Source organism: Oncorhynchus masou, chromosome 31 (assembly GCF_036934945.1).
Source record: "Oncorhynchus masou masou isolate Uvic2021 chromosome 31, UVic_Omas_1.1, whole genome shotgun sequence".
NCBI classification, from domain to species: domain Eukaryota; kingdom Metazoa; phylum Chordata; class Actinopteri; order Salmoniformes; family Salmonidae; genus Oncorhynchus; species Oncorhynchus masou.
The window spans coordinates 8,858,587-8,872,752 of NC_088242.1; the positions used below are offsets into that span (position 1 = coordinate 8,858,587).

Genomic DNA, 14,166 nt, shown 5'->3' on the forward strand with positions numbered 1-14,166 from the left:
TCTAGAATGTCATTGTATGCTGTAGCGTTAAGATTTCCATTCACTGGAACTAAGGAGCCTAGCCTAAACCATGAAAAACAGCCCCAGACCATTATTCCTCCTCCACCAACTTTACATATGCATTGGAGCAGGTAGTGTTCTCCTGGCATCCACCAAACCCAGATTCGTCTGTTGGACTGCCAGATAGTGAAGCGTGATTCATCTCTCCAGAGTCCAATGGCGGGGAGCTTTACGCCACTACAGCCGATGTTTGGCATTGCACTTGGTGATCTTAGGTTTGTTGCCTCCAGAGGCAGTTTGGAACTCGGTAGCGAGTGTTGCAAGCGGCCTCGTTCTGTGAGCTTGTGTGGCCTACCACTTCTCAGTTGAGACATTGTTGCTCCTCGACGTTTCCACTTCATAATAACGGCACTTACAGTTGACCGGGGCAGCTCTAGCAGGGCAGAAATTTGATGAACTGACTTGTTTTAAAAAGGTGGCATCCTATGACAGTGCCACGTTGAAAGTCAATGTGCTCTTCAGTACGGCCGTTCTACTTCCAATGTTTGTCTATGGAGATTGCATGGCTAATGTGCTCGAATTTATACACCGGTCAGCAACAGGTGTGGCTGAAATAGCAGAATCCACTCATTTGATTGGGTGTCCACATATTTTTGTATATAGTGTAGAAATGAAGAGGACTAAGTTAGTTGCTAAATAACTGCCTCTCTGAACATACAATATGCAGTCAAATATATAGGCACCCATGCATGATTCACAATTACTTCTAAAAATAAGTTGCAATTAAAATTTTAAAAAACATTTTATTTGATATACAGCTGATCAAAACTGAAATTAAGGTTTTGCACTTAAGTCAAAAATGGCATGGACTAAATTATTCAAAATTCTAATTAATTTGGTGGGAGGCTTGAAAAGTAGCATTTATCCTACTCTTTGTAAATTGCAGGTGCCTACTGGGTAACAAATAACCAACTAGTTTGGAAAATATACAAAAACTGTTGCACTTCACTGTAAAGTGTACGGGCACCGATATGGTTGACAGCATCTTTACAAGGCTCTGTCCTCCGACATCTCTGGAAGGACATTGTAGGAAGCCTATGTTTAACATAGTCATGAACACGACCAGCAGTAGAGGAAACCAAAGAGGAGTAGCTGGTGTGACGGGGATCCAAAAACACAATTAATACACTCCACCGAAAGATTGTCTATTGTAAAGAGGCTTTTGGACTTTAGAAAAAAACACTACAAGATATAAGTATTATTATTTAACTGTTTTTTATTTACTTTTTCAAGTATTTTTATAAAGAAGCTGGCTACCTCTCTGAAGAGTGCGCCGTAGAAGGTGACTGTGTAGAAGCAGTCTACTGTCCTCATAGAGATGTCCAAGTCCATCAACAGTCTCTTCTGTTCCTGGGTGTTCACTGTGGCACGGATCCTCTAGGGTGGGAGGGAAAAGGACATCAAATCCATCCAGCCAACCTACGTATTACATCAACAGGCTGTCACCACGGCTGTTTGCAACAGGCAGCCCAATTCTGATCTCGTGAGACAATTGTTGGCATAAGAGTTGATCTGATTGGTCAAAAGACCAAATAGTGGGGGAAAAAGACCAGAATTGTCCTTCCTGTGTAAATAAAGCCAAAGTGCTTAGCTATAGTAACCTGACTAAGGCCGCGTTTACACATGCAGCCTAATTCTGATATTTTTCCACTAATAGGTCTTTTGACCTATCATATTAGCTCATTTGCCAATAACTAGGCAAAATATCAGAATTGGGCTGCCTGTGTAAACGTAGCCCTATAGATCCCCTTAAAGAGATCAGTTACAGCATCAAATCTCTCATACCTTGACTGCCATGATCAGGCCACTGGGCATGTGCCTCATCTTGTCCACCACGCCGTACGCCCCTCTCCCCAGCTCGCCAATCTGCTCCAGGTCATCTGCCTTCACCACAAAGTTCTGCTCAGCACCGGCAGAGCGGGGAGAGATGCGTGTCAGGCTCGACAGTGACAGATCAAACATGAATGGGTGACACGATGTAATAAGGAAGAAAGAACATGTATCTCCCTCCCTTGATGTAATCACTGAACACAAATTGAGCAGGGTAAAAAAGATGAGTCACTCGAGTTCCTTGTTTTTTTTTTTTTTTGTTTTTTTTAACCAATCCTCATCTCGTGAAAACAAAACAATAACAGAAAGCGAAAAGCACAAAAGAAAAACTAGGTCTAATCTCCCAACAACAGTGTCATTCTGACCGGGGGGGGGGGGGTACTCCTCTTTGTCTGAGAGTGGCTCGGAGCTATGTCTTTGTTTAAGTAACTAATCTAACCAGTAGTTTCTAATCAACAGGGAAAGCATTGGACATGGTAAGAGGGCTGCGTCGAAAGACACCGGCAAATTACCCCTTTTTCATCTAAACTACTGGTTGCAGTAAAGAATGGGAACTTCTGTCCTTTTCTCACTTCATACAACAACTAAATCAATGGTTGCTCCGACCTTGACTTCAGGATAAATTATAAGAGGACAAAAAGGCAGCATTTTTACCAATGAAAAATTCCACAAATTTGATAAGTTTTTAAAATAAATACTTTTACTGCCCGTCAGGAAGATAAACACATTCCAGTCTGCCAATCAGAAGTATTCAATCCGAGTCGTAATGTTTGCTAGGGCGTTATATATTGGGCTCACAGACCCTTTACTGAGCCAAGCTTTCATCTTTCTGTATCCAAAGCACAAGAGAGAATCTTACTAAACCTCATGCTGCGTTCAGACTGAGGGACGCAAAAACCGTCATACCAGTCGGCACAGTGGGACAAGAAAGAAGAGGACGGTAAAAGCAGCCCGACAGCAAAGATCTTTTATAACTAACCCAAGATCGATGCATATGAATCATAGTGGGCAGAGCAAGCAAGCAGGTGGGCAGAGTCAAGCACGAGCTGGTGAGATCCTATTGGCCCGTTCATTAGGGAACGCCTACTCTGAAGTTCACGTGTGTATTAACTCAATTCGCCATTGCACTCCTTATAAACAACGCCAATTTTTTTTTTTTTACAACTTTGGCAAAGCGTTAAGTTTACAAAACACAGTCCACTCTGTTTGATAATTATTTTATAGTTTTTAGAAATTATTTTATAGTTTTTAGAAATTATTATAAGGTTACAACAACTGCACCCAGATGTCAAACCCGAAGTTTGTGCTTCAGTTTTAAATAAAGGTTTCGTCGGAGGAACGTGTGGGGAAGAAACATAGTGGTAATGAAAGGTAAGAAGAATGTGAGAGAGTAAACCACACTGAACAGTTCAGTGAACATGAATAAGATGTGGTAAGTAGTACCTTCTCTCCAATGGTCACACAAGCTTTCGAATCCAAATCTCTTGGGGGTCTGTAAAGTAGTCAAACAGTTGTTAAGATAAAAAACAAACTTTATGTACATAAAACTGCATGCATTAATTCATTAAGATTTCAAAATGTTCTGGGTGGAAAAAAACTACATGTAGACGTTAATGTAAGAAACAGTGTACGTCTTGAGTTATCATCATGACACTGAAATGATGCTATGAACAATATTCAATGGCACATTGCGCCAAAGACATCAGTTTGTGAACCACTTATCGGTGTACACATCCAAACGGTAATCTCTAACTGGCCTCCTCTCTCCTTATTGGGAGGAAACGGAGCCGTCAGTGACAGCTTTAGGATCATCATGTTGATTAATCCTCATATCCGTATTAAAATGCCTCATAGCAAAACAGGATAACACTTTATTTTAAAAAGAGAAGGTTGCGCAATATATGTCCATAAATTTAACGCCGTAGATTGGTGATATTCCATCTAAAAAATTATAAATAAACAGTCTTTATGCATAAGTTTATAAATATGGATTTACATGTATCATAAACTCATACCAACAAACAATACATTACGGCTTTGACGTCAAGAGCAGGGTACACGGTTTAATGGTAGGCATGAGCAGGGTACACGGTTTAATGGTAGGCATGAGCAGGGTACACGGTTTAATGGTAGGCATGAGCAGGGTACACGGTTTAATGGTAGGCATGAGTAGGGTACACGGTTTAATGGTAGGCATGAGCAGGGTACACGGTTTAACGGTAGGCATGAGCAGGGTACACGGTTTAACGGTAGACATGAGTAGGGTACACGGTTTAACGGTAGGCATGAGCAGGGTACACGGTTTAACGGTAGGCATGAGCAGGGTACACGGTTTAACGGTAGGCATGAGCAGGGTACACGGTTTAACGGTAGGCATGAGCAGGGTACACGGTTTAACGGTAGGCATGAGCAGGGTACACGGTTTAAAGGTAGACATGAGTAGGGTACACGGTTTAACGGTAGGCATGAGCAGGGTACACGGTTTAACAGTAGACATGAGTAGGGTACACGGTTTAACGGTAGGCATGAGCAGGGTACACGGTTTAACGGTAGGCATGAGCAGGGTACACGGTTTAACGGTAGGCATGAGCAGGGTACACGGTTTAACGGTAGGCATGAGCAGGGTACACGGTTTAACGGTAGGCATGAGCAGGGTACACGGTTTAAAGGTAGACATGAGTAGGGTACACGGTTTAACGGTAGGCATGAGCAGGGTACACGGTTTAACGGTAGGCATGAGCAGGGTACACGGTTTAACGGTAGGCATGAGCAGGGTACACGGTTTAACGGTAGGCATGAGCAGGGTACACGGTTTAACGGTAGGCATGAGCAGGGTACACGGTTTAACGGTAGACATGAGCAGGGTACACGGTTTAATGGTAGGCATGAGCAGGGTACACGGTTTAACGGTAGGCATGAGCAGGGTACACGGTTTAACGGTAGACATGAGTAGGGTACACGGTTTAACGGTAGGCATGAGCAGGGTACACGGTTTAACGGTAGGCATGAGCAGGGTACACGGTTTAACGGTAGGCATGAGCAGGGTACATGGTTTAATGGTAGGCATGAGCAGGGTACACGGTTTAACGGTAGGCATGAGCAGGGTACACGGTTTAACGGTAGGCATGTTTGGTCTATTGGGGGAAAAAAGTTGGACCGCTTGGGGCAGAATGGCTCAGGGAAATCCCTTGAGCTTCAGTTTCACTTCATCCCAAAGAATTACGATGGCTACCAACAGTGGAAGACTGGATTCAACATGAATCTGAGGCTAGTAAAAGGGGTTCTGTGCCCACAGTCAATATAGGCTCCAAGTCCACTGACACCACCTGTGTTACAGCACGATAGCGGGCGGATTAGGTGATGGAGGCGACTCGGTAAATAGACACTAGAGTGCGCAAAGAGTTTTGTAATTACACTAGTAACAAAGTGATAATAAAATGGTAATAGAATTGTTCCATAGTAGGTAGGGGTGTAACAGTTCACCAAACCCGCGGTTTGGTATGTAATTGCGGTTTTAGGGGGGCACGGTTAGACTGGGTACAGTGGGAAAATAAAATGGCCACAGTTACTGTAGTTTTTTGGGGGGTGGTACAACAATATTTTTGGTTATGGAAAATATATTTCACAGCGGTTTAGATGGTAAAATGATTCTCTACACTATCCTAGTTTATTTTGTCACAAACTGAAATTAGGCAAACTATTAAGAGTTTTAGATCCAGGAAATGGCGGAGCGATTTCTACATAGTGCAACTTTAATTAATGCGCCCATCAGCAAGATCCTTGGTTAGTTGTGCTTCTATAGCGTACATGTGATTGCAGAGTTTGCCGAACAAAATCACCACGGGATTGATGCAAATAATCGTGATATCATTCTGCCAGATATCCATAGTCTACTTTGTATAGTTAACATTTAAAATGAAAAGGTTTTTGAGAAAGGCTTTCCATCTACCAGAATAGGTAGCATGTCTTATCATGACATCATATTATTAGCATCATGCTGACGTCTACATGGTGGCGGACAAACACGAAAACAAAGATGGACGCATTCCCGCTCCCAATGGGTCTTCAGGAAGTTGAAGGAAAATACAAATCACTGACGCATTTTATTAACATCTCTTATCATCTTAGGGAAAAATCTATTAATTATCCCATAAATTCAATATATTTAGTTGATTTCCTACTAACTCTTCTACTGGGAAACCAAAATGTTCCCAAGCTGGAGATTTTTAAATGATCATGGAGTTTATTGGTTTATATGGATTATTCACTGAACACTCATCGTACAGAACCGGTTCCCGGCTGCGCCTCACAAAATGACTGTCTGAAATGTGGCAATTAAGATTTGAATCTTGATCACAATGTGAGCATAGGCTCTAGTTGTTTTAACAGAATAGCATACAAAGTTTTGTCAGCTCAGATTTACTAAAGAGCCATACAACACAGTGTAGGCACAGCCTCTCGGTGTCACGCCCTGGTCAAAATGTATTATGTTTATCTTCATTTATTCGGTCAGGCCAGGGTGTGACATGGGTTATTGTGGTGTGTTTTTGTCTTGGGGTTTTGTGGGGTGTAAAGTGTAGTCTATGGCTGCCTGAGGCGTTTCTCAGTCAGAGTCAGGTGATTATCGTTGTCTCTGATTGGGAACCATATTTAGGCAGCCATATTCTTTGAGTGTTTCGTGGGTGATTGTTCCTGTCTCTGTGTTTAGTTTCACTAGACAGGCTGTATAGTTTTTTCACGTTTCCGTCGGTTGTTTTTGTACATTCCAGTATTTTCATGTCAAGTCATTTTCCAACATTAAACATGAGTAACCGCCACGCTGCATTTTGGCCCGCTACTCCTTCAACAGAAGAACATCATTACACTCGGCCTAGTGATTTATTCATTTGGGTTCACAGTGCAGACCAAAGCGTGGTTCCTGTACTGAATGGTTTGGTACAAATACATGTACCATTTCTACTTTAGTGACTGGATTGTACTTGTATTGTGTTGGAGGTGATTTTGTAATTACACAAGGTGAATGATGAGGTGTCGTTGTAATACGAAGAGCTGTGATATACAGTGCCTTCAGAAAGTATTCACAGGCCTTGAACATAGTGAGATGTTGCGTCTCTGGCCTACACACAATACTCCATAATGTCAAAGGGGAATGATGTCATACATCTCTTCTTTTTTTGGGGTGGGGGGGGGGGGACAAATTAATAAAAAAAATGAAAAGCTGAAGTCAATAAGTATTGAACCCCTTTGTTATGGCCTAAATAGTAGATGAGTACAAATGTGCTTAAAAAGTCACATGGACTCACTCTGTGCAATAAGTGTTTAAATATAATTATTTAATGACTACCTCATCTCTATATTTTACACATACAGATAATTGAAAAAGGTCTCTCAGTCGAGCAGTGAATTTCAAAACAGATTCAACCAAAGTCCAGGGAGGTTTTACAATGCATGCTCGCAAAGGGCACCAACGTATTGGTAGATGGGTAAAAATGAAGAAGAAAATAGCAGACATTAAATACCCCTTTGAGCATGGTGCAAGTATTAAACAAACTTTGGATGGTGTATCAATACAACCAGTTACTATAAATATACATGCGTCCTTCCTAACTCAGTTACCGGAGAGGAAAGAAACCACAAACCAGGCCAGTCACAGAGTTTAATGGCTGAGACAGGAGCAAACTGAGGATGGATCAACAACGTTGTAGTTACTCTAATTGACAGAGTGAAAAGAAGGAAGCCTGTACATAATACAAATATTTCAAAATATAATACATCCTGTTTGCAACAAGGCACTAAATGAATACTGCAAAAACAACAAATTGTCTTGAATACAGTGTTATGTTTGGGGAAAATCCAACGTAACATATCACTGAGTACCACTCTCCATATTTCTAAGCATAGTGGTGGATGCATCATGTTATGGGTATGCTTGTAATCGTTAAGGAATGGGGAGTTTTTCAGGATAAAAAAAATAAACAGAATGGAGATAAGCACAGGCAAAATCTTAAAGGAAAACCTGGTTCAATCTGCTTTCCACCAAACTCTGGGAAGTTAATTCCCTTTTTAAAAGCATTCCAGGTGAAGCTGGTTGAGAAAATGCCAAGAGTGTGCAAAGCTGTTGTCATGACGCTGGCCCGGGGGTAGGTTATAACAGTCATAAATATTTCTCCCCCCTTTTTTCCTCTCTCTACCCTACTGATGTGACTTTTGAAAATCCCTTGGTTAACATAGAGATTCTGGGAACATCAGAAGGTGGGGGGAAATGAACCATATTTTGGTAATCCAACCAGTTGAACATATACATTGGTACTTAATGAATATGATGTCAGTTCAGTTGTCATCTGAGACATTCTCATCAATGATACAGTATAATGTCTACACATTTGTTATCAGATTCACATGGAATTGTTGTGCAATTTAAATGTTTTAATATGAAATTATTTATGAAAATATTAAATGTAATTTTAGCTTCTAAGATGTGAGAATTGGGTTTTCATGAGTGAATTAGGCCCGACTCAGTGGCCAGCCCACGTGAAGAGACATTGGTTATAAACTATGAAACACGCCCTCCTCTCCCTTCCTATATAAAGCCCTGGCGACAATATAACTTCCTGTTCCGGGGAAATTAAGGCGACGGCCTTGACGTTAGAAGGACACGTGACGCCTACACAGCAAAGCCAATCTAGCCTTCCATCTACCACTAACCTATTGAAGACAGCTCAGAGTAAATATTCATTGCATTTTCTTTTTCCAAATGGTCGGTAATTAAGAATGCATATGATCCTGTATTTACGATAGCGAAAAAACGATGTCCCTTTGTTCTTCAGTCTTCCCGTTCTTTCACTCAAACCCAGACCCCTTTTCTTTTGTGTAATCAAGCTGTCATATCTGTTCCGTCCGCTAGGGATGTTTTCCTTTGACATAATTTGTAATCAAGGTATAATTTATTCTGTGTCTATGTAACTCTGTGTGATTAGTTAGGTATTTAGTAAATAAATAATTAAACCCAATTTTGTATTGCTGATTCAACTTGTTAGCCAGGGTTCGTGCAGATAACCAAGAATTTACAACTTTCAGATGATACTGAAATAAGGTGACGATTAATATTGACTGCTATTGATGTAAAATATTACCCGCTCTTTAAGAGTTTATTCAGAAGATAACAGCTCTATAAATATTATTTTGGGGTGCCCCGACTTTCTAGTTAATTACATTTACATGATTAGCTCAATAAGGTAATATTAATTACAGAGAAAGGATTTTATAGAATAGCATGTCATATCACTTAATCCGGCATAGAAAACAACACGACACTCATCATGGCAAAGGGTGGTTACTTTGAAGAATCTCAAATAAAATATATTTTGAATTTGTTTTAACACTTTCTTTGGTCACTACATGATTCCATATGTGTTATTTCATAGTTTTGAGGTCTTAACTATTATTCTACAATGTAGAGAATAGTCAAAATAAAGAAAAACTCTGGAATGAGTAGGTGTATCCAAACTTTTTGACTGGTACTCTATATTTAATAAAAAATGTAAATTCAGGCTGTAAAACAACACAATGTGGAATAAGTCAGGGGGTATGAATACGCTCTGAAGGCAAAGATGTAAAGATGCAAATGTAAATATGTAAATGTAAAGATGTAAAGATGCAAATGTAAATATGTAAATGTAAAGATGTAAAGAGTTAAATGTAAAGACGTAAATGTCAAGATGTAAATATGTAAAGATGTAAATGTAAAGATGTAAATGTCAAGATGTAAAGATGTAATTGTCAAGATGTAAATATGTAAAGATGTAAATGTAAAGATGTAAATGTCAAGATGTAAAGATGTACATGTCAAGATGTAAATGTAAAGATGTAAAGAAGATATTAAAGAGTGAAAGCCTTACGTAGCAGCAGCAGCAGGAGGCTGCTCAAACACTTCCTTGGAGAGCTTGAGCCCAGGCTTCCTCTTACCTGAAAGGAGAGAAATGGCAGTAGTGAACAACTGGTAGAACAATACAATTATACACCAACACATACACCTGAAGACAGCAATTCACATTCAACAAATTGTAAAAATGGAGTTTTTAAAATGTTACTTCTAGTCATCTCAGATGTCTCAGTGTATTTCCAGGGCCTGAGTCCAGCAGCCCGTCAGACACTTACGGTTGGATGCGGTGAGTAACTCCAGAACCTAATTGAATGTAACAGGCCGCTGCGATTACGAGCAGCGAGAGGAGATATGTCTGCAGCGTTGAAGCAACGTGAGTTAGAGCTCTCTACATCCGGGAGGTACAGCGCTGAACCAGTGGAAGGTTGAACGGCTCCATGCCACAGGGCATTACGGACACTCCTGAGGGTGTGAGTGACAGGTTGCCGTCGCCGACAAAGAGTGTGTGTGTGTGTGTGTGGTTCACCAGAGCATCTGGATCACACCTCCCCTGGCTGGTTCACAGCAGCCAGTGCTTCCACACAGACCTGGGTTCAAGTACTATTTCAAAATCATGTCATGGACTTTAGCTGCGCTTGACAGAGCTTGCCACAGAACCAATAGAAAATCCCACAAGTGGAAACCACGCCCACCTGGTACTCCAGGCAGACTAAAGCAAACGCTCAATATATTCAAAAAGATCTCAAATAGCATTTTTAATCCTGCTCACTCACACAGCAGAGCAACACAGACACGCCCAGACTAAGATCTACATACTTACTAGGTGACGCCCACCACCTGGCTATGGGCGGTGGTGGCGTCACCTAGTAAGTACATAGATCTTTAAAGTGGAGGGAGTATACTCATTCCTCCCAGGAGGAGGGAGGAAGCATATTGCCTATTGTTTTCTTTTGGCTTGATCGGAATGTTTGGGAGCGTGAGGAACTGTTTCAAGTAACTGAACACACCGTAAGTATTTGTGAGAATGCTATGCACATTGCACGCACACACACACACACACACTCACACACTCACACACTCACACACACTCACTCACACACTCACACTCACACTCACACACTCACACTCACTCACACACTCACACTCACACTCACACACTCACACTCACACACACACACACACACACACACACAGCAGTACTTGATGGTAAACATACCTGACAATGCAACGTCTGTGCTATGATGTACTGCAGGTGCAGTTCTAGTAAGCCATGATAAATATACTCACTCAATAAACTCACTCAACTAGAATTATTTACATTTTTTAAGAAAGTGCTATTTTCTATTTTATTAGGATCCCCATTAACTGGAAAACATTCATTCCGTCACACACACAAAAAAAAAATGTAAAAACATACTGATGGAAACCACACAGACACACACAGTCCAGCGTGCCGCCACCATCTCTCTGCACCACTGTACTGTCACCATGGCCTCTCAATAGCCTCTCTACTGTATACAGCCTCTCTACTGTATACAGCCTCTCTACTGTACTGTCACCATGGCCTCTCAATACCTCAGGATTTCCACTTTCCAAAGCACCTTTGTTGCACCAAAATGTCACTTTGGGCCCCTCCCACACGTATTAACACAGACAACAATAGCATCTGCAAACCGACACGAGTCTTCGAATAAGCCTAGGTCTATGACTGTTTGAATGGAAATTAACCAAACCAAACCACAAAGGAGTTCTACTCTACCAACTGCAGGTTTCAGAATGTAAAAATAGGAGTTTGCTGCTCCATTCAACACCCGGGTGTATTCAGTGATGTAGAATGTTTTACATTCATTTTATTTCTAGAGCTGACAAACGATGCTTTGAACTGAACGCTTTGCAATGTTACATCCTCTTGGACAAGAGCTTAGTGCTTCCCACTGCTCCCTCAAATAGTGCTGTGACATTTTTATTTTTATTTATTTAACTAGGCAAGTGTGTTAAGAACATATTCTTATTTTCAATGACGGCCTAGGAACAGTGGGTTAACTGCCTAGTTCAGGGAAAGAACAGCAGATTTATACTTTGTCAGCTCGGGGAATTTGAACTTGCAACCTTTCGGTTACTAGTCCAACGCTCTAACCACCAGGCTACCTGCCGCACATTACCAAGGCTTTGCCAAAATAAAGAACTGGTGAGTGGCTATTAACATGACTGAGCACCAGGCACCACATTCATCAAGCTTTTTCCATGACTAGACTATGCATGTCAATGCCAGGCAGGCTGGCAAGGGACTCCCTCTCCAGTTCATTACAAGGACTTTGCCAAAACAAAGAACTGGTTAAGCACCACCAAGCTTTCTCCATGAATATGCATGCCATTCTGCCAGGGTATGCCAGGGTATGCCAACACTTTTCCAAAATAAAGAAAATCAGTGAGTACCAGCTTCCAGGCTATCTCCATGACTATGTATTTCATGCTGCTAAGGCAGCTTCCCCAGGCTATCTCCATGACTATGTATGTCATGCTGCTAAGGCAGCTTCCCCAGGCTATCTCCATGACTATGTATTTCATGCTGCTAAGGCAGCTTCCCCAGGCTATCTCCATGACTATGTATGTCATGCTGCTAAGGCAGCTTCCCCAGGCTATCTCCATGACTATGCATTTCATGCTGCTAAGGCAGCTTCCCCAGGCTATCTCCATGACTATGTATGTCATGCTGCTAAGGCTGACAGGGGATTCAGCACAACTCCACAGTCCTCAGCCTCCAAGTCTCTGGCTTGATGGGATGAAACAAGACGTGGCAGAGACGACAGTTTCCATCTCCAGTCCACAGACACAGTCCCTTGAGGTCCCTGCTGCATGCACATCACACACTGACTTAACATCTTACCTACCAAGTCAGTTAAGAACAAATTCTTATTTTCAATGACGGCCTAGGAACATTGGGTTAACTGCCTGTTCGGGGGCAGAACAACAGATTTGTACCTTGTCAGCTCAGGGACTAGGCTACCCAGCTCTAACCACTAGGCTACCCTGCCGCCCCAAAGCCCTAGAATAGGGCACCATTTGTGATGCAGACTTTGGCGGATTTCTCCAGGAAGGAAAATCACAAGGGACAGAAAAAAAGAGACCCTTGAGAAAACAGGTTTTGATTAAGTCATCGAAATAAAATAAAAAAAGTGCTGACAACATATTGGCTCACCTTTTACAGCTGAACTGACGAGCGCAAAAATAACATTGCGATATTGTCCAAAAATAATATTGAGATAGGCTTATATTGTCATAAATAAATATCCTAATATGTAATGGATATATATTTTTCCCACTAATCAATAAATAATATACTTTAGAGTGTACAGGGCAGGAATAAGCTCATAGGCTGCATTGTCTGTCCTGAGCCAATAGAATATTTTCATCTCAAAAACATGTCTTCTTCAACAGACATTCCTAACATTTCAAATCTTGTGTCATATAGTTTCACAACTGTGAGAGGCAATGATTGCAAATACAGTAGCTGTCTTTAGTTATTCCTTATTATCTTGCACAATTTCAAATAAAAAAATATAAAAGTCTCCCCTTTAGGCTTTTTACTCGCTGATCTCAGCATTTGATGCTTTGTTTTGCAATTTTTATTTTACTAGGCAAGTCAGATAAGAACAAAATCTTATTTTCAATGACGGCCTAGGAACAGTGGGTTAACTGGTCTAGGAACAGTGGGTTAACTGGTCTAGGAACAGTGGGTTAACTGGTCTAGGAACAGTGGGTTAACTGGTCTAGGCTACCCTGCTGCAATGCAACCTAATTAAAAGTAGTACATCATTCCCAGTGATTTGCAGCACATGGGTTGAAGACAAGTATGTTGTGAGATGCCAGCAAGAGGTCACAGGAGAAAAACTCTCTCTCAAAGATTTAGCGTCAGGGGTGAACACGGCAAAACTAAAATACCAGCGAGAGGTACTGAAGCCAAAGAGAAGAAGGAGTCTTTGGCCTGCTGTCTTTGCCTCACCTAATGTTAACATGAAATACCACCAACCAAGCAGGTCTTGTAATTGGTTTCCTTCAGCATGTAACGAAGCATGTCATGTCAGAGACGGCCAGGAGACTATGCCAGAGCGATCTGTGCTGAAACCAAGGCGGCCTCAGGGTGAGTGCTTTGAGCACTGTGAATCTGGAGCAAAAGCTTTAGTGTGAGAGTGCAGCCAGACAGGCCCATGTCCAGCCATGCTGATAATAAACCCAGGGTGGCATTCAAAGCAGGCGGAACCAACCAACCCGCTCATTCTCACTCTTCCAAACCCACACTCACACGCATGCCGGGAATTCCAACAATCCCAAAAGTCCCTCAATGGAATTACACAGACCCAGAGGAAGAAAGATGAATCAGACATCCGCGAGAG

General features: G+C 41.6%; 1 protein-coding gene across 2 annotated transcripts in view; it reads right to left on the reverse strand.

Annotated features, from left to right (window-relative positions):
- The window catches only part of LOC135523393 (dual specificity mitogen-activated protein kinase kinase 6), a 65,334-nt gene that overhangs the window by 29,989 nt on the left and 21,179 nt on the right, over positions 1-14,166 (reverse strand). For both annotated transcript variants that reach the window (XM_064950035.1, XM_064950033.1), the window contains exons 2-5: positions 9,789-9,855; positions 3,334-3,382; positions 1,846-1,959; positions 1,318-1,437 (exon numbers count right to left, since the gene is read on the reverse strand). In XM_064950035.1, the coding sequence (XP_064806107.1) occupies positions 1,318-1,437; positions 1,846-1,884 (159 nt within the window). In that variant the 5' untranslated portion in view covers positions 1,885-1,959; positions 3,334-3,382; positions 9,789-9,855. The remainder of the gene's footprint in view (positions 1-1,317; positions 1,438-1,845; positions 1,960-3,333; positions 3,383-9,788; positions 9,856-14,166) is intronic.